This window comes from Colobus angolensis, unplaced genomic scaffold, assembly GCF_000951035.1.
Source record: "Colobus angolensis palliatus isolate OR3802 unplaced genomic scaffold, Cang.pa_1.0 Scaffold284, whole genome shotgun sequence".
Taxonomy (NCBI): domain Eukaryota; kingdom Metazoa; phylum Chordata; class Mammalia; order Primates; family Cercopithecidae; genus Colobus; species Colobus angolensis.
The window spans coordinates 3,668,440-3,690,275 of record NW_012116088.1 but is presented as its reverse complement, the minus strand read 5'-3'; the positions used below and the strand labels follow the sequence as shown (position 1 = coordinate 3,690,275).

Here is a 21,836-nt window from a genome sequence, read left to right as displayed (position 1 = left end):
TTTGTTAAAGCTGCTTTAATGCTGAGATCCCATCATCCTAGGACCTAAGTCATTTTTGAACTAATCTTTGAAAGAGAAATGAACAGTGCATTTATATCCACAATAATTACAAGGGAAAGTCACCTTATTCTCTACTGTGTTTTCAAATAAAGATGGATAGAATCTGAACTTCAAAAAAAAGTCATCATTTTTTAAGAACTGGAAACTGGAAACATTGTTAGTTTCCAGTGCAGCCCCCTCACTGGGATAGTGGGACTGTTTCCTGCGGCTTGGCAGGGGCTCGCAGATGCTTCTAGCTGTTTCCCCTGGGCATCATTTCAGAGAGTAGCAGAACTGGAGGCCATTCATCACCATGATCATCCAGTGAGAAACACAATTAGATAAAAGTTGACTTTGCCTACTAGGTGGTGTCAGCATTGAAGAAACAAATGGGTAAAGCTAGGTTCAGAATCCTCTGTCCTGCGTCTGTGTCGCCAAAGGAGGCGTTAAGGTTCCTGCAAGAGGCTGCTGCTGCTTCGCCCTTCTGAGGTGGAGACAGAGCCAGACCAGGCTGGGGGCTCCTGGCCCTGCCCTGGCATGACTCCAGGCCTGCCTGAGCCTGGTTTATATCACAGAAACAGCCCTTCGCTAGCCTCTGATTTTATGTTAGTTGCCCTGCAACCCATTCTTCGGACAGCAGAAGATAGTAATATCCTAACTCCTTACCTCGTCCTTGGACCAGTAGTATCCTAACTCCTCCGGTCCTGGGGCTTGGATGACCTGGACTTCCACTCCCATCCCACTTCAAGCCCACTCCAAACCCATTCCCACCCCCATGTCCTCATTCCCCCAACGCTGATGAACTTCTTTCTGCTCCTAGGATACTCTCCGTTCCCTCTCACTTCAGTAGCTTTGACCTTGAGGGCCTCTGCCGCATGACGTTCCTTCCCTTAGTTCAGGTCTCCGCTTGCATGTCACCTTTAGAGGCTTTCCCTGACCACGTGGTTTCAAGATAGCATCATGTCCCTATCACCTTACTTTGTTACCTCTATAGCACAGGTCACCTTCTGAAATGCCCTGTTCACATTTGTATGATCTGTTTTCTCTACTGGAATATAAGCTTCTAAAGAGAAGGGCCGTGCCTGCCTTGCTGGCTGCACCAGCAACTCCTAGATCAGTGGAGATGCTCAGTGAAAACAGACTGAAACCCCTACAAAGTGCTTTGGTGCTGAATCACACCACTTAGTGGATTGTATATCCTTTCTCCCTTCCCCAACTCTTGGTGATTAAAGCTTTGGTATCTTGAGTGCTCTATGATTTCTGCAGGACTCGTCTGAAAGGTACTATTGCCAGGTGATGGGGTGGAGCCCTGAAGGTGCAGGAGAAGGAGCGCGGGGGTTTCAGGAAGATCTAGAAGCCCCTGGTCCTAGCCTGCTCTGCCTCTGTCTAGCTGCCTGGCCTTGAGTGAGTGGATTTTAAACAGAATATGGTCATATGCTAGAGAACTTCTGGCCCCCAGATCCTGTTTTAGTCTCTCCAATCTTTACTTTGGAAAAAGTAGAGGTGAGTTTTTGGACCCATCGCCCTGAAATCCAGAGGATGATGACTTTCCAGGGTTCTCACACTTTAGTGGGGAGACTTGCCCCGGGGCCTGTTGAAACAGATTGTCCTGGCTGGGTGCAGTGGCTCACACTTGTAAGCCCACCATTTTGAGAGGCCGAGGTGGGTGGATCACTTGAGCCACCGCGCCCGGCCATAGGTGGAGTAATCTTTATCTTTTTCCATATAAATAATAAATAATGGGTATTCAGAGAGAGAATTTTCAGAAGAATGTGTTTTAGCAAGATAGGTCTAACTCCTTGCTCCTTTTATGTAAAGATCTCTAAATAGTCCCTCTCAGATTTCCTAATGTACTAACGTGGGCTAAACTTCATGAACAGAACCTCCAGATTCAGTGGCTTAGAAACAATGGCATTTCAAAAGTTTCTCTCTTATGTATAGTCAAGCGGAATTTTCCAGGCTGACCAGCAACTCTACTCCACAGCAGCATTCAGGGATCCAGGTTCCTTCTCTCTCAAGGCTCTGCCATGATGGGCACCTACTGGGACAAGGTCACTACCTTCTCTGGGTTCCACCTGTGGGAAGGGGACAGAGGAGGTGAGGGGGACTCTCCCATGGTCTTAAGGGTCCTGGCCCATTAACGGCATACACCCTTCAATTTACATCCCCTGGGGCAAGGTCACTACCTTCTCTGGGTTCCACCTGTGGGAAGGGGACAGAGGAGGTGAGGGGGACTCACCCATGGTCTTAAGGGTCCTGGCCCATTAACGGCATACACCCTTCAATTTACATCCCCTGGGGAGAATGAGTCAGCTGGCCAACAGGTAACAGCAAGAGGGGCTGAAAAATGCAGTCCTCAGCAAGTAGCACGTGCCCAGCTACAACTCTACACAATGGAACAGGAGAACGGATTCTGCTGGATAACTAGCAGTCTTCAGGAAGAAAGTATTTTCTTATTTCTATTTTTTAGAAGCACTGTAAAACTGCTATAATCTTATTTCAAGCCAATCCCATAAGAAAAAAATCAGACTTACATAAACATTTTAAAGAACTATATTTTAGAGCTGAAATAAGCCTGAGAAATCATTTGGTCAGTGGACACCCTGTGACCAGCAGACATTATTTCATTGACTTGTTCCTATCAGTCTTCCACAGAAGAACAGGGACTTACCTTGTTCATTGCTGATCCCACCACTTAGAACAGTTTCCGACACATAGGAAGTGATTAACAAATCTTTGTTGATAAAAAATAGGTGAAATGAAAATATATAGCAATGTAGAGATATTATTTTGTAAATTTATCTCCTCCTTTGCTGAGTTACCAGGAGTGGTAGGATACATTTTGATGGCCCAATTACAGGAAGTTTCTTTCACTTTATTTAAAATGAATATAAAGTCTAAATACTGGCCAAAGTCCACAAGAAAATCTGGACAAGTGTATCAATGACACTTGTTCTTTACACTTATTCTAAAGGAAAACCTAGTAAGGGTCTGGCCTAGGCTGTGCCTTCATTAGATTTTTTTAAAGCCAAAGCACTGTCTTGAACTTGACTCCCAGATGTGAAAAATATTTTGTGTGACATTCAAACCACTTGTAAAATGTAAATATCTTCATTTGCTGAGAAATATTAAACGGTCTATAATCAAGGCCCAGCCTATTTTTTCCAAAGACAAAATTAAACATTTTGCCACTATTAAGACCAAAACAATAATTTAAATTAAGATAGCTCTACCACTTGTGAATTACAAATAAATTCTTATTATACAGTGGGAAATTCACTCTTCCAAATACAATAGTAAATATTAAAAGAAATTCAGTGACCTTTTTAAAAAAGATTACAAAATTGAATTTATTGAGTTTCACACAAGATGCACTTATAAAATTAGTATTGAATGCCATTATGACAGAAGAAATGAACATAATCCCGAACTCCCAACAGCATCTGCAAAGGAATGGAAATCTTCTGAAAATGACAGCACAGTAACAGAATAATTCAAGCGGAACTGAAGATCTATCCAAACCATGTTCCTGCTCTGAAATCAGGGTTGTGTTTGGCAAAGCTTTCTCCAAACTATTCCACTCACCGTGGCATTGTTCCTTTTGTTGGTAAAGGGAGATGGAAAAAAAATAATAATTCTAAACTGGGGCTCCACTAAAACACACACAAAGCAATTAAAAGCTTTTTCATTTTTAACTTAAAATACTTCCTGGTTTCACAAAGGCATGTCCATACAATTTCTTCAACATTAATCTTCAGATTTCTTTAGTTAATACAAAACATTAAAATTCACTTACTTTTTTTGTATTTCAAATGAACAAGTCGAAACATTAAAGCTTGCTTTATATTTCATCCAAGAAACAAATCACCTAAAAATTGCCTTCTGCATATATATATGCCTGAAACATTTGCATGAGAACTAAACTTCAAAATCAAAACATCAAAGGAAATAACAGTTAACAGTACCACCTTCTGGACAGTTCTGAAACCAGAAGTTGTAGGAGTTTTACGGGTGGGAAATAACTTGACCTATGATGTAGGCCACAAACTAGTAATTAAATGGAAATAGAATCTTATCTCAAACAAAACCAAAAGCACCTTTTGGTTGCTGTTCCCAACAGCCATACACAGATGCCTCCCCACACTGACAGCCACCCATACGCCTCAAACACCCATTTACTTTCACACAAAATCCTCTCCAGACCGGGGCCTGCCCCACCCCCAGCACAGGCCCACCCTGACAGTCACATCCCCACAGACACACACCCACAGAACACACACCCTGCCCCAGCACAGGCACACCCGCTGTCCACCTAAACAGAAGGACTGATGCATTTGATAAGCCCAAGCAAGATGCTGCTGCCTAACACACTTGGAGCATTTACTTACAGTTAAAGTTGACAGTTTCGAATTTTGTACACTGACAATTTTTCAGCCTGTTCAACACCAAATCCTTTTAGCTGTAATAATTTATGAAGCAATTAGTTTTAAAGCAAAACCAGTGAAGTATACCTTAAAGTTAACACTGCTCTGCTTCCTTGGTGTAAAAAGTGCCCTTTTATAAGGACATTTATATTTTATCCACCGCAATTAAATGACATACAGCTCACATTTTGCTTTAAAGAGTAAACTGAAAAATTATGAAGGATTTTTCCCAGTAATGCATAGCCTTCATTAATTTTTTAAATAAATAAACTGGTTTAGCGTTTTTTGTTTTTGTTTACCCTACAAAATGCTACTATTCATCATGTCTTATTTAAGGTAGCCTTTTATTCTGATTAATCAAGATACATCTTTAAGGGTTATTCTGGTGGTAAGAACATTTATGTTGACTTATGTTTAATTTTTTTTAATGCTTTGGCAGATGAAGTAACATTTGAAAACTGTTTGTGAAAATAGTATGAGACTGGTAAGGTAACGTCATGGTAAAAGCTTCACAGTTTTCCAGGTATTTCCTTATACTGAAGAGGCCTTGAGGCAAATTCAACATTCTGGAAGCCCAGATTGACAAAGAAAAACAGATTTTGATGTTGCCTTGGTTGGGTCCTGGAAGTGACGCCGCTGCTTGGCCAGGCAGGAGGAAGTTTTATAATCCATCAAGCTTCCCAGAGAGTCAAGGCCGAGGTCGCTCCTGTCTTGTGATCTGACCCTCAGCCAGGCCACATTACTGGAAGAAAGATACTAAGATCTGCTTGCCAATAATAATTTAAGTTTTTAAATAAATATTTAAGTGCCATGTTTAGCATCTGTCTGTCCTGGCAACACAGCACTTGCTGCCCCAGGACCCAGCTTCGTCAGCACATGGAGCCACAGATTCAGTCAATTCGGTTTCCACAAATTGTGAACCTGTCTATCTCTAACAAATCTTTCTTTGAGGATCTGTGTTTTAATTCAGAATTGTCCTGCGTTATGTCCTTCTCGTCACCATCTGGAGTTGTCAAAAACTGATCAGAGTTGCTTGTCACAAGTAATGGTATGATATTTTCCTTTTGATGAATAGGCTGGTTGGTGACGGAGGCAGACAGGTTTTCTTCTGTGGAAAGGCCTGTGATAAAATAGGTCCATTAAATGAGAGAAAGATTTTCCCCAATGCGCAATAAATAAAAGCTTACCAACATAGTGGTGCTGAAAAAAGTGCCCATCATCCATGCTTTTAGATAAAGCAAATGATAACCAAATAGCATGTTGTATAAGCAGCCATCATTTATAATAAAACCTAGAGGCTAATCATCTGTTTGTTCAATTTTACGGAAGGGTATATTACGCTGCTCGTATCACACAAACAATGCCATCACCCAACTGTAGAAAGATCACAACTCCTACAATACGGCTCCTCTCTATATAATCAAGACCTAACCTGACTGTTGCCAGTCCTGAAAAATTAACATTTGCTCCAATACGGAACATCAGGGAGTGGGCCAAGAAGACTTCACTACATTCTACCTGTCATCTGTAGTCACTTCAGCTACAGTTGGTTTAGCATCATCATCTCTGGGAGGTACAAACCAGAGGTAAAAACAAACAAACAAACAAAACCCCCAGTGTTTATTTTAGGCCACAGAGATTCTGGAGCCTGGCTTTGGGGACAGCTGGGCTGGGGCCTGGAGCGACTCATCTGAATCATACATTCAATCCACGTAAGAACAGCTTCTTTGAGGCAAAAAAGACATACCATCAGCTGTACACATTTAAAATGTATAATCTGATGAGTTCTGACATGTGCATACACCTGGTCACACCACTGCCATGATGGAGGTAATGACACATCCAGCTCTCTTGCACTAATTCCTCTCTCCTGCCCTCACCCCCAGGACTGCTGTTTTTTATCTCCTTACAACGTGATGAATCTGATGCAGCCTTGAGAGACGGCCCCCTCCTGCTCTTCAGCTTGACTTCAACACCCTCCTGAATGGTCTCTAGTCTGTGTTCTCTTGACCTCCAAGACATTCTGTGCAAACACTCAGACCCTCGTCCTGAATGTACTTCTCATAACATGACCCCTGAGTCAATGGCCCTGTCCTGTGGTACGTCCTTAAGGCTTTTATCCCCATTAGACTTGAAATAGATCCTCCTTGAAAGCAAGACTGATGCTTAGTAACTTCTTTTTATATTTTTTGTGGAGATGTGACTCACTAGAGGTTGCCCAGGCTGGTCTCGAACTTCTGGGCTCAAGTGCTGCTTCTGCCTTAGCCTCCCAAAGTGCTGGGATTATTAAAGGTGTGTGCCACCATGCCTGGCCTAACTTCTTAACTAATATGCATAACAAGAGAACACATACAGGCCTCACTACGAATTACCTAGTTGGTTGAAAAAATTACAATCCTGGCCGGGCGCGGTTCCTCAAGCCTGTAATCCCAGCACTTTGGGAGGCCGAGACGGGCGGATCACGAGGTCAGGAGATCTAGACCATCCTGGCTAACATGGTGAAACCCTGTCTCTATTAAAAAAAATACACAAAAAAACAAACAAAACTAGCTGGGTGAGGTGGCGGGCGCCTGTAGTCCCAGCTACTCCAGAGGCTGAGGCAGGAGAATGGTGTGAACCCGGGAGGCAGAGCTTGCAGTGAGCCGAGATCACGCCACTGCACTCCAGCCTGGGCGACAGAGCGAGACTCCATCTCAAAAAAAAAAAAGAAAAAAATACAATCCTTATTACTAACAGTGTTCTTATAATGAAAACAATTATTTCCCAGTGATTATACACATTGTTATTTTACTTTATTTTTGCTTCCTGTTAAGTACACACGATGAGCACAGCCCCACTTTCAGGGAGGACTCCAGTCCAGCCCAACTCTCCTCTCCTCCCTCTTTCTGAAGCACACTCCACACTTGCCATATTGAGCTGCTAGTTCTCCAGATGCTTTTCCAGGCTTCCACGATCTAACTCGTGCTGGCCCTTCTGGAGTGCCCTTTCCACCAGCCTGCCCTTTCATCCTTCAAGCTTTTAGTTTAGAAGAACCCTCTCCTGTCCCTCCAAACCCTCTGCTCACCTATTTGGACCCCCGTAATTATATGAAGCCTTGAAGGACATCCTTTATTTATCTTTCTATCTTCAACATCTCTAATACCTGGCACACAGTTGTTCCACACATTTAAAAATACATCATTCAACCTAAAAGTCATACGAACAAACACCTTTGTGAACAGGGAACTGCCACCTAACAACAAAAATTAAGTCAGTGTCCCAGTTCTTCCTCCAAATCTTCCAGCCCAGAAACCTTGAAATCATCCTGAACTCTCTTATTCAAATTCTCACACTGCGTAACTTCCTCATCAGCAAATACTTCACGCAAACCTCCCAGGTCTATCCAGAACCTGGCCAGGTCTCCTTGCTCACACTGCCTACCCTGCTCCTGGCCAGGTAGCTGCCTCTCTGGTTCCACCCCTCTGGAGTTTATTTTCCACAAAGCTTGAGAATGATCCTTTTAAAATGTCAGCTGCACCATGCCACTGCTCTGCTCAAAGCCTCACAACAGCCCCCTTCCACCTGGAGTCAAAGCCAAGGTCCTCATAACAGCCTGCAGCCCTCCATGGCCCCCAAAACCCCCTCTCCAGTCCTTTTCCCTGGGAATGGGCCACTGCAGCCACCTTGCTTTTAATGTCCTTTGATGCACCAAGCATCTTCCTGCCTTGTTGCCTCTGCCGGGCCTGCTGGGCCTCTGACTGGGAGCTGCTCCTGGAAGGCTGGATGCGCCGTCCTCAGGTTCCAGGACTCTGTGCAGTGCCATCTCCTCACACTTGGGGGAGCGTCCAACTCCCAGTTGTACTTCCCTTTCCCCATCCTGCTTTTGTTTTCTCTGCAGTTCCCCGTCATTTGACATAGTGCATATTTATTTCTCTCTACCCCTCTTCCCGACAATATAGAACAAGCTCCACGGGAACAGAGAATTGCCTTTCCACCCCACTGCTGCATCCACTGGAGCTGACGTGTCACAGGTGCTCAATATTGAACAGCGAATGAGTAAATGGAAAAACTCAGAACACTGGGCCAGGTATATATGCGATGGGAATCTAAAACACAACCATTAAAAGACCAAAAAACCTAGGCAAAGTGAAACCAATCTTTAAAGCGTTGCTTAACATTGATCGAACTGTGATTTAACTACTTGAAAATGATCCAGGGAAGTGAAGAAAGGGACCAAACCTACCTTGAGAGGGTTTACATTTGTTCTGTGATTTACTGGATGGCTTGCCTGGAGTGCAGGTTGGTGGAGGATTCGATAGCTTCTCTTCCATTTTGGCTTCTTTCACATACTGGCACGATTTCCCCAACAGCACAATGCTATTAAGTACTTTCAGGGATATCAACCTAAAAACAGAAACAAAACAAACCATATCCGTTGGAATTCATCTAAATCCCTGTGAATGCTCATGGCTAAGGAGAAGGCAGGGGGCATGGGGACAGGTCAGGCATTTCCAGGAATTTACACAAACCTTGAGTTTTCTGAGGCTTCTTTGCCACAAAGAAAAACTTCGGAATTCCTTAGTTTTCTTCTTTTTTATTTTTTGAGACAAGAGTCTCACTCTGTCACCCAGGCTGGAGTGCAGTGGTGCGATCTCGGCTCACTGCAACCTCTGCCTCCCGGGTTCAAGCAATTCTTGGCCTCAGCCTCCCAAGTAGCTGGGATTACAGGCATCCGCCACCACACCCAGCTATTTTTGTATTTTTAGTAGACACAGGGTTTCACCATGTTGGCCAGGGTGGTCTCGAACTCCTGACCTCGTGATCCACCTGCCTCAGCCTCCCAAAGTGCTGGGATTACAGGTGTGAGCACCACGCCTGGCCTCCTTAGTTCTCTTATAAGAAATTATATGACTTAGAAATTTGTCCTGGTATTAAACATTTTAACATTTATTCTTTTATTATACAACAAATACATTTAGCACATGTAAATGAACAAAAAAAAATAATAAAATTACACGATTCCACACCCTTATGATAATCACTGTGACATTTAGTATGTTATCTTTCAGTTGCTTTCTCTGAGTACGCCTCTATTTGTACATTCTTGCTGTATAGAAACAGGGTCTATTTTACAAGGCAGTAGGCGAGGGGAGTCAGGAGACAGAGCATGGACTCTGGGGGGAAGTGTGTTGGTGTGGAGTCCTGAGTCCACTGCTTAGAACCTGTGTGCACCTGGGCAAGCTACTCAACCAGCTAATCTGGAAAGGAGAGCAGTCAGGTAAGGTGCTTAGAGCAGTGCCTGGCACACAGAAATGGCAAGCAATTCTGTTATTATTGTTGTTATTTATATAACAATGTATCATGAATATTTTTCCATATCAGTTAATGTTCCTCAGTGACATTCTTTTAAATGGCCTTATAACATCACTGTATGGGTTAGCAAATAACAAAGCCCCAAACAACTCTTATTTCTGGATATTTAGATTATTTTCAATATTTTGCTTCTACTAAAAAGTTTCTGATTAAGAAAACATGTTAAATCTGTATTTCCTTAGGATACCTAGATACCTATGACTATAGAAATAAAATTTCTGGGTCAAAGAATATGAATATTTTAAGGCATTCAATATAAATCTGGAAAAAATTATGGGAAGAAAACAGTCTCACATTAACTTCAATGCCAGTTTTATAGCTAGTGAAGAAGCTGGTTTTCTTTTTTTTTTTTTTTAAGAGACAGTCTTGCATTGTCACCCAGGCTGTGGTGCAGTGGCATGATCATGGCTCACTGCAGCCTTGAACTCCTGGGCTTAAGCAATCTCCCACCTCAGCCTCCTGCACAGCTGGGACCACAGGCATATGCCACCACGCCCAGCTATTTTTCTTTTTTGTAGATCTGGGGTCTTGCTATGTTGCCCAGGCTGGTCTCAAACTCTTGGGCTCAAGCAATCCTCCCACCCCAGCCTCCCAAAGTGCTGGGGCTACAGGCATGAGCCACCATGCCATTTTCTGCTCAGCTCCTTTCGTGGTCTCCCCTTCCTGGGCCCTCTGCCCCCATGGCTGCCCATGGACTACTGCAGCTGCCTGGCGCCTGCTGTTCCTCCACCAGGCCTGTGTCCCTGTGCCCTTCTGCTAAGCCTACGCTTTTCCCAGGTGGCTGCACAGCTCCCTTCCTTACTGAAACACCAGCTCACCAGAGAGGCCTGTCCTGGCCATCCTCTCTAAGGCGGCTGCGTCTGCCTCTCCCATTCATCTCCTCACACTACTGTGCTTTTCTTCCTAACAATTCCTACCAACTGTCAACAGAGTGACTTGCTTTTCTAGTTGTTGTCTATTTGTTGTCTGGAATTTCTGTGACATAAAGGCAGGGCACTTGTCTGGCTTCTTTTTGGCCAAGCCCTAGACCAGCCCAGGCCCAGGCCCTGCTGCTGAGCAGCTGCTCCCTGAGGAGCGCTGAGCAGAGCAGTAACGGCAGAGGCTGGCAAGTCCTCCCACCTTAGCTGGCAAGAGTGAGTCTAGAGGGAAAGACGATAAACTGGGTGTAGTGGGGAAAAACTTCGGCATTTTATGTCAGGAGGCCCAACTGAATTCTGACTTTATTTTTTTAACTGAAGACAGATTCTTGGGTTTGGTGCAATTAATTGATAAAGAAGGCATGGACAAGGTAGTTTTGAGAAAGTTTCTGAAGGAGAAGAGGATAATTTAGGAATCACCCTGAGATGAGGATTAGAGTAGATGAATAAAGTAGAAAAGTGAGCAGATCTGTCTGTCTGTGCTATCCAGGTGGAGAAGTGAAGCAACATGGGGAGGGAGGCGACACTGGAGGCTGGGGGCACAGGTACCCTGAATTCTAAGTAACTCAAGATTAAAGTACATCCCCCTTGGTGAACTATGCACAGGCAACTGTAACTAAACAAAGGTTTTCAGATGTCGCATATACATGCTTCATTTCGTGATTATTACGTAAAAAATACTAGAATATTAGATTGTGAAACAATTATTCCGACTGAGATTACAGCAATACCAGCTGATAAACACAGCACAATGTTAAAAACGTTGAGGGGCGGTGTGAGACTCTACATTAGAAAAGGAAGGTCTTAATGTTATTTAATGTCAAAAAACGAAAAGAGTTACCTTAATATAGTAAACTATTTACATACTCATTCAAACAAAATAGGCAATGCTGTACAGTGTAATCAGAACCTCACCCTCCTGTGTGAAACACTGAAATTCGCTGTATGACCTACACGCAGCTCATGACCTACACTCAGGACACTGGCCTGAGCCAGGCACTGCAGGAGCTGGGAAGCAGACCCATAACTCAGGATACTTGGTGGAGAGGTGGAAAGTGCAGACAGTAAGTGACTATTCCCATGCTACTTCAACAGAAGCTTCCTGAGCACGTGCCAGGTAGTGTGTTAAGCCCTGGGCAGGAAACAATGTGAAAAACACACTAAAAAAACCATGAAACTGGAACACTAAGCAAATCCACCGCTCAAACCGTGACTGCGATGCTTACCCTCCAACATTTCTCCTCTGGAGGGATTCAAGTTCGACCACTCTCAGATCACCCACCCCTCCCTGAGTGAAGCTCCTGATACACACCACCTAAGCGAGGGTGGAACAGGTTTCCCATTTCATTTTTCAGTAAGTTAATTGAATGCCAGGTCTGGTTACTTTATCATTGTTCACTTCTTGAGAAAAGTAACAATGGCAAAATCATCATTTTATATTGTTATTTTCTTCATACCATTTATTTCTATCTTAATTAGCTGTTAATTTACTGTATGTCTCCCCCAACTAAAATGTAAGATCATGAGACCAACAAACCTGCAGATGGATTCCACTGGTCACAGAAAACCTACGCTTGTGCATGACATTTGGTTTTATGTGATGCCCGCCTACAGTGTGCTGAACAATTCAATGTGGCAAATATATTGGAGGGTCAAAGATGTTTTTAAATACGAAAACATGTCTGCAATGGCAGGCTTTTATTCATCAAAAAAATGTGAGTGAAACCTAAGTCTTAAGCAAAAAGGGCTTTAAGATTTTGCTAAAAATTAAAATAAAATCTAAAGTACTATTAATACTACTACCAAATAGCAGTGTAGTTAATCTAACCGAGTCACAAACAAATACACTTGGAGGTATAGCTATTAAAAGGAAGCCCCCGGCATAGATTGGGAGTAGTATGATTGGGATGCTATTAACTTCCATTACATCTTGCATTTATGCTTTACTATATAGCCAAAAACATATTCAAGAATAATCTTACCCAAAATAGAAGAGTATGACACAGGCATAAGACAGGATTCCTTGCACTTTAATTGAGCTTGTTACAACTCTGATGAGCTAGCCAGAAACAAACCAACAAAAACACACAAACAAAACACACAACCACAGAGTTATTAGTTAATACTTAAAAAGATTTCTCCATGCTGACTTTAACATTTTAGGCATAAATCTATGGCCTTTGTCTAAAAATCCAAGAAGGCAAATTTGTCGATTTGTATCAAAATCTGCCTACTTGTGAAACCTGTGGTACATTTGGATTGGTTCAAGCAAATCTGGGATGCCTGTGGCTAGTGCAACAGTTTCACTCTTGTGGACTCTCTGAGGTCCGCCCTATACCTAGGCCATGAATGACACATGTACTTATACCTCATAGAGATGCAAAGCAGCTGATTTTTATAAAATATTATTCTGCAAAGTACAAATGATTTCATCTTGCTATATGTGTCCACACCAGAACTAGAATCATTTGGTGGGCGTTTCCTTATTCCTGTTTTTTCCCCCCCTCCCCACCGTCCTTTCTTCTTTGACTCTTTTAAGAACCACCAGTAACTCACAGGGAACACAGGAAAAATGGAACCTTAAAAATTTTGTATTTGGAAAAACTAAACACTATTAAAAAATTAATTAAACATTGAAACATTTCTCTCTTTTGGATAGTTATAGTTAAATATCCATTTTCTTACTTCTTTCACAGAAATAAAGGAATAACAGCGTTATCCTTGGAAATCTGCTGAATAAATCTGGTGAAATCAGTTAAAGGAAAATGTCCACACATTATAAGTGCAGCTGTGCCCATATGTTAAAAGAGAAATAGAGACTTAGGGAGAAGTGGTCTTATCTAGTAATGTCAAGTTATCAAATGTCTATTAGGGTATCTTAAATAAACATCACAGTACACATTTAAAAAGACATTTACAAATGCTTTTAATAAAAGAACAATTGGGAAGAGGTGTGGCAATGGATTGTCATATGTTCAATAAACTCTAACTATGAGAAAAGTGACAATGGAAGCCCTCAACCGTGTCACAGTCTCTAACAGGGTAATGTCTACTATATAGGCATTTGTGACTGAAGTTAACATAACTCTAGGATTTTATTCATTAATATGAAAGACAAACCAATGATCACATTTAAGGCTTAAATAACTACACCCTTATCTAGCATATTGTCAGTTAACTTTTACTCAGTCTAATTTCCATGAGACTTTAATACACAACTTTTCTTTTTTCAGATATAACATCATCTTAGGACCTAATGTAACGCTTAGAAGAAAAAATTGCCATCCCTGTGCCTTAATTAAAGAATTAACTTGTCACAGAGGCCTTGGTATATTTCTCAAGTCTCCTGGATGCTTGCCAAAGCTGTGGCACACAACGAAGCTCTGTGAGCAAAGTGCTGTGGAAAGAAGCCCACTAGATCTCTGCCTAACTATACAACCCCCTTTCAGCACACTGGAGGTGTTCCAAAAGTGTTTTGTCAATTATTAATTATTCATAAATATTTCGCTATAACAGCCATAGAAACTCATTTAAAGAATAAAACAAAGACTGAAGAAAAATTTTTAAATACTAAATCAAAAAAGTTCATACTAATTATGAATTTTCTGACAAGTTACTAGACAAATAAGTCAATTATTAGTTGGCAAAGCAGGATCATATTTAAATCCAATCATTTGACCAATCCTTACAAAAAAAAAAAAAATCAGGCCATGTAGGTTTATCCCTATACTTGTACGTTTCATATTTCTAGTTGTAGTAAACAAATGCAGAAATATTTAATATTCTATTTTATCAATCTCTTAAGCCTTTAACAAACAATTTTATTATTTGGAAGCCTCCATTTTTCTGAAATTCTAGTTCCTTTTCCCAAGCAAAAGAAAGCTATATTATTATGTAATAAGCAAAAATATAATGTTTTTAATTATATTAAAAATTAATGTGGTTATCTGTAAAGTCACACTGAAATTTAAATAGCATTAAGCCTATTAATCATCTGTCATCTAAAAAAAGTCAAGGAAGCTGGTCTAAAATATAGCTGGTATGACCTTCCCTTTCTTTACACACTTCTTAGTTGATTTACATGAGACTGCAGCTATAGAAGTCTAGATATCCTTTGGCAAAAAAGACAATTGCGTTGTTTTTTTTTTTTTGAGACAGAGAGTTGCTCTTGTCGTCTGGGCTGGAGAGCAGTGACGCGATCTTGGCTTACTGCAACCTTTCCTCCCAGGTTCAAGTGAATCTCCTGCCTCAGCCTCCTCAGTAGCTGAGATTACAGGCGCCCACTACAGGCACCCACCACCACGCCCAGCTAATATTTGTATTTTTAGCAGAGATGGGGTTTCACCAAGTTAGCCAGGCTGGTCTCAAACTCCTGACCTCAAGTGATCTCCCTGCCTTACCTTCCCAAAGTTCTGGGATTACAGGCATGAGCCACCGTGCCTGGCTGGTTGCATCTGTTTTGATGTTAGAATAGATAGTCAAGAAAGAACATAATCAAATACAAGTGCAGCCAGCAAATATTTTTCTTTTTTTTTTTTTGCCTCAGCCTACTGAGTAGCTAGGACTACAGGTGCACGCCACTAAGCCAGGCTAAACAAATCCTCTTAATTAACATTATTATAGCCTAATGTTGCTAGAAACTATTTGCAAGTCTGTTCTGGGCAATTCATTAAAATATTCCAAGTTGATGACTTGTTGAGGGTTGATTTAGTAAGTTTCAGTAGTATTTTTGAAAAAAATACTTATTTCTTGAGTATAAAAGCAGGAATTTTCATTGCAGAAAGTCTGGACAATTTTTAAAAAGTATTAATTACCACTGATAGAGAATACGTCTTCATTTGGGCATACCATAATTTATTTAATCTAATTCGCTTGCTTCTAAAGTTTTATTATTACAAATGTCATTGAAATGCAAAGCTGTGCCCACAAATCATTGTGTGTCTTTTATAACTATTTTCTTAGGATAATTTCTAGAAATGAAATGACTGAATTAAAGCATGATACTGTCACACTGCCTTGTAGAAATCTGGATTAATTTATACTCCCATCAACATGTGTTACAGTGGCCATGTTAACGCCCATGCTCAGGTATTTCCATTAAAAAACATTTTTACTAAATGAATAAGCAAAACAGAGTGTTCTCATTGTTAGGAAAGCCATTTACATAAAACAGCTTAATGTCACTTATCTATTGGATGGCTCAACCAATAGATATTTGGATATATAAGGTACTGCTAAATTTTCTTCCAAGTTATTTACCCTTAATTTTTATATCAAGTCCTTTTGAAACAATCATATCAATAATCCATTTATTAATATTCTATGATGATGGCTTTGTTACAAAAAACATTAAAAAGTATGTACTTACTAAAACAGCTAGTGGGAGAGGAATAAAGCCCATCCTCCGTGCTACAGAGTCGCTGTAATCAGTGTATGCCTGAACAGAGAGGAGCAAAAGATTCAGATTTATGGGATTTAAACAGCATTTTAAAAGTACTATTCACTCATTACCAGCAAATGTTCTAAACAGGTGAGGCTATGGAGCAAGAACAGAACCTGGCACTTATAAAATGATGTGGAAATCCAAATGTTCACAAGTCTTAAATACAAAGTTGAATAACTTAAAATGCTGCAAAGAGCATACACTACTTAATGTTAAGTATTACTATTATTCTTAATCTGTAAATGTTTATTTAGTGTTGAGAACAGAGATAAATAGGCAGTTTATGTAGCTTTCCTTTAGTTAATATTTCATGCTAAATTAAGCATTATTCAGTTAATTTCAGACTATGCCTTTGTTAATTTCGGATTATGCCCTTGATAAATGCTCACATTTTTCTGTCGGCTGCTAACAAGGTCAAAAGCAAGACTGGCTCTATATTCACTGTAGACCTAAAGACAAATAAGAATGAAATATTAAGTAATATAGTAAAAATATACCATGCAGAAAGACTTAGATTTTATTAATAAAAACGTTTAATAATTAACCAGGAACAAGTGCTAATAACCAAGCAGACATCTGGGCATAATTTCCCTATTTGTTTTCCTACAGTAAAGGTAAAAAGTAACTTTAATTCCCGTGAACTCTTAACATTCATAGATCTTTTAAAGGTTTTTCTTTAAAGGGGAATAAATATCCAATGACTATGATCCTGAGAGTTTGGAATTTGGGGAAGAGTGACTATTTTAAGTAGTGTAATGTATATAAAATAATTTTGAAATTTTAAATTAAATGAATAGTTTTAAAAAATTACTGTTTATCTAACCATAATAACGCCTTCTGAGAAAAATGAATGCTGAAAAAGACATAAAACTAAGTTAGGGAACATAAGTAAATATGAAGGCACTTGTGAATGATTATTTCCACTAAAAATTGCACAAGTGTCTCAATCAAGCCTATTAATTTTGACTTCAGATGCTAAATAAATGATCTTATGAAAAGGGAATCACTCTGCATTGAGAAAGCTGAGAAAGTAAATGGTGAGATTACTTTATCAGTGCTTTACAAAAAAGTACAAAACTATTTAAGTATATTAAAACATTCAGAAACTCATAACCGAATCATAGCTGTTGCAACTGCATTTTATTTTAAATAATTGCCTTTTGAAATAAAACAAATATTACTGTGAGACTGTTATTAAAAGCACCACCCAGTAAAATCTAGAAAACTGTGGAACTATTATTTATTTTGGGACTGAGGCAGGAATGAGAAATACATTAGGGAACTTTCTTATGTTTCATATGCAATAAATCTATAGCCACATATCTATTTCTAGAAATTATCCAGAACATCTGGTTAAAACATAAAACAAATTTCCCAAAGTTTAAACACTTTCACCAGAAAAATGTAAGGCTCTCGTCTTCTAAAACTTACCAGGAACCTATTCATAATTGTGGAAAAAAATCAATTTTTAAATACAAAATATTTTAAAAACCTAGCCAGAGAGAAAAGTTTTGATGGTCTAAGTTTTAAAATAGAAACAATGTGATTTTAAAGTCTTTAAACAGATTATGACAGTGTTAACTGATCAGAATGATTTTGAGTTAGTGACACTGTGACTTTGACTACAGGCTGGTCTATACTTCTACCCCAGGATATGGAATTAGCACTGCCTAATATTAAAACAGAATACTTTCAATAGTGTAATAATTTTTAGAAACTTAAAATTATAATTCTGACTTTAAAGTATGAATAAACTCCTATTATTCTACAACTTTTAAAAATTAAGCAATAGAAGTAAACTTTAAACATTAAAGTGCATGTCAAAATACATACATCTGCAGTAATGTCATTGAATTTGGTGATAAAGGCATGTTTTACAATATCCACGGCAATTTCTGATGCAATTACCATACAGACATCTGGAAACAACACCCAGAGATGATCTATAAATAGAAAAGAGAAAAACAATGAAATATCTTAAAATGAACAGAATCCATATCATAGGCTTGACCAGAGAAATATGAAATCTTTTTTTTTTTTTTTTTGACGGAGTCTTACTCTGTCGCCTGGGCTGGAGTGCAGTGGCCGGATCTCAGCTCACTGCAAGCTCAGCCTCCCGGGTTCACGCCATTCTCCTGCCTCAGCCTCCCGAGTAGCTGGGACTACAGGCGCCCGCCACCTCGCCTGGCTGGTTTTTTGTATTTTTTAGTAGAGACGGGGTTTCACCGTGTTAGCCAGGATGGTCTCGAACTCCTGACCTCGTGATCCGCCCGTCTCGGCCTCCCAAAGTGCTGGGATTACAGGCTTGAGCCACCGCGCCCGGCCGAAATATGAAATCTCTAGAACAAAACTGTATTTTCAGTAAATGATGAACTAGCATTCAATTATAACCTTTACCAAAAGAGCTATACTGTATCAAGTTAAAGGATACTTCATTCAACAAATATTTGTTCAGGCCTGGCACAGTGGCTCACGCCTGTAATCCCAGCATGTTGGATTACCTGAGGTCAGGAGTTTGAGACCAGCCTGGCCAAAATGGCAAAACCCCGTCTCTACTAAAAATACAAACATTAGCCAGGAGTAGTGGTGTGCACCTGTAGTCCCGCCTACTTGGGAGGCTGAGGTAGGAGAATTCCTTGGAACCGGGAGGTGGAGGTTGCAGAGAGCTGAGATGGTGCTACTGTGCTCCAGCCTGGGCAACAGAGCAAGACTCTGTCTCAAACAACAATAACAACAACAAAAACCCAAATATTTATTCATTACTTTCTAAGTGCCAAGAACTGCTTTACATGCGGACTCCGGGGGTTTAGCAGAGAGCCTCTGCCTTTTCGAAGCCTACGTGCTGACATGCTGATGGGATGACTAGATTAAGCTGGTTCCTTAGAAAATCCTTTAATTCCAGAGCTGCCTCAATGTGACAGTAAATAGCTAGAAGAGATGTGCTGTAGTCTTTTCAGATGAGCAATCTTCTCCTTCTTTGATCACTACAACTTAAAGATATTGATCAATCCTTTGTTTCCCTGTCATACAGATGTTAACCTGATAAATTTGCTCACCATTATCACATTTAAATGTCTATTCAAGTAAGACCTAGTGTTAGATAGATAAATAGGGTAACCGTAGTTTGCAATAATCTACTGTGTATTTCAAAATAGGTAGAAGAAAAGAATTTGACTGGTTCTAACAAAAAGGCAAATATTTAAGGTAATGGATATCCCAAGTACACTGATTTGATCTTCACAAAGTATACGAATACATTAAATTATCACTTGCACACCCAAACTATGAAAATTACGCATCAATTAAAAAAAATTTTAATGCCAATTCAGTATCAGGTACCTGATAAAACACACCCACAGACAACCTGCTAAGAACTTGGAAAAGAATGTAAGAGTTGGACACAGCAAGAAAAAGATAGGGAGAAACACTGACAAGGACCCACAGCAACTCAAGACCCAGCTAGCCGGAGGAGGATGGGATGGAGACCACACAGCTGTGCTATCCCGGCTGACAGTGTAGGCAGCTTCTGTGAGTCTGGCATCAAGTCAAGTTTTGGAAATCAAGGGACCTCTTTCGCCGATAAGCTCTGCTACTAAGTGCTATATGACCTTGGGTAAGTTTTTTTCTGAATCCACATCACTGGCAAAGGGCAAGTTTCTTAATTAGCTAAATTCCAGCTTCCTCACCCACAAGGTAAGGATAAAAGTGTCTACAATTAATTATTATGAGAACTAAATGAGATAATGGTGCACAGCAATGTTCCTGGCATACAAAATGGCTATGCTGTTTTTATATTCCTCATGACCCTGAGAACTTAGAGCAAACTTCCATAAATGGCACTATGTTGGTTTTTTTTTAAAGAAATTTTAATAAACCTAAAAAAAGAGTGAAAATTGTGAATTCATCAATAAAAGTGTTCCTTTTATCATATTATCTGCCATAGCACTAATAAAGGAGGCAAGATAAATTTTAAAGTCACAGTATAAATGAGACTGACTTCAAATATCCAGCTGTCTAGGAGGCATAAAGACTATTTGTCTTCTGTTTTAACCACTCAGCTTTGGGAATTGCTGATCCTGTTACATGTACTCTACTGGAACCAGTGACACATACCCACTCTGCCCTTCATGGACACCCTATTAAGTGACTTAGTTATAAAGAAATATACCACCATTCACTGAAAAATATCTGGGTACTCAATGAATCTAGCTGTGTGTGTGGAGGAAGAGGCTTTTCCACCACAAGCCAGGTAGCCTACTCCAGCTTCTGTCAGATATCATTTAATCTTATGGTTTCTCTACGAAAAAAACTTCTGAAAATGTATCTCCAAGAGCATCTCTCTCATTTTATATGTTTTTGATTTTTCCGTTACTTGAAAATTACCAGTGAATTAAAATAAATTAGTAAGTTAATAAATGCCTATAACATATATAATATTGGGAGTAATAAATGAAATCTAAAACATGGTCTCATCCTTTAAGAATGAGATTCCAACAAAAACGTCAGATATTCAAACAAAAACTCTAAATTACTTGAGATACCTGAGAAATTGATCATTTCCCACTTAGCTCACTTCAGCATTATAATTACCCATTTCCCCTTAATTAGCCTGTAAGTCTAACAAATGTCTTAGTATTTTTTACATTTGCCATAGTGCCTGCCCTTGTGCCTAGAAACTAGCATATGCTCAGTGAATGTCTGCTAACTGAATGGATAATGAAAATTCATGGAATCTTGACAATTTCCTGTCAGCCTGAATTTAGAGATGCACCTAAGTAGCAAAATTTCCACCTTACTTTATATTTAATTTACCCGTATTTAAAATGCTAATCAATGGGTAAAATATAAATGTTAGGGAAGAACAAAGGTTCTTCTGGTCAACCCCTAAGATGAAAATGATCTTTCTGGATTTAGGTAACTAAAGCACACTACAGTTAAAAATAGAGAGGCTCAGAGCTGCCAGGTATAACAGGGTGCACTCACCTACTGAGTATACAGTTCCAGAGACACGGAGGGGTTTATAGAAAATGACAGCATCCCACCACACCACAGAAAACATATCCAATCCCTTCTACTGAAACAGGTACTGTCATGTGTCGCTCAGCAACAGGGACGCATTCTAAGAAATGTGTCTTTAGTCAATTTTGTCATTGTGCGAACATCATAGAGGGTTCTTACACAAACCTAGATGGTATAATCACACACCCAGACGATATGGTATAACCTACCGCTCCTAGGCTACAAACCTGTACAGCACATTACCATTCTGAATATTGCAGGCAACCGTGACACAATGGTAAGTGTATCCAAACATGTCTAAACACAGAAAAGCACACTAGGAGACTAGGTGACAGGAATTTTTCACGTCCATTAGAAACTATGGGACCACCGTCGTATATGTATTGTTGACTGAAATGTCACTATGTGACAGATGATTGTTTCTCCAACACCCAAACAGTGAAACAGCCAAAGTCTTTTGAAGCTTTCTGCAATATTCATTTTACTCCATGTAAAAGAATGATTTTGGCTTAGAAGGAAAATTATAAGACACTGTTTTGTTAAGAGTGAGTTACCTGGATTCCAAGAAAACTGTTCCATGTTTCTTAGACACACTATTAGTAAAAGCACATAATTTGTGAATCGTTCCTTAATATCTAAAAG

The 21,836-nt window shown here is 39.9% G+C and overlaps 1 protein-coding gene across 1 annotated transcript in view; it reads right to left on the bottom strand.

Moving 5' to 3' along the window:
- Positions 1 to 4,048: 4,048 nt before the first annotated feature.
- Positions 4,049 to 21,836, bottom strand: part of TAPT1 (transmembrane anterior posterior transformation 1) — a 53,235-nt gene continuing 35,447 nt past the window's right edge. Inside the window, exons 7-13 of the mRNA XM_011948826.1 lie at positions 21,749 to 21,829; positions 18,009 to 18,118; positions 16,565 to 16,624; positions 16,101 to 16,169; positions 12,715 to 12,791; positions 8,686 to 8,846; positions 4,049 to 5,583 (exon numbers count right to left, since the gene is read on the bottom strand). Coding sequence (XP_011804216.1) covers positions 5,354 to 5,583; positions 8,686 to 8,846; positions 12,715 to 12,791; positions 16,101 to 16,169; positions 16,565 to 16,624; positions 18,009 to 18,118; positions 21,749 to 21,829 — 788 coding nt within the window. The 3' untranslated portion in view covers positions 4,049 to 5,353. The remainder of the gene's footprint in view (positions 5,584 to 8,685; positions 8,847 to 12,714; positions 12,792 to 16,100; positions 16,170 to 16,564; positions 16,625 to 18,008; positions 18,119 to 21,748; positions 21,830 to 21,836) is intronic.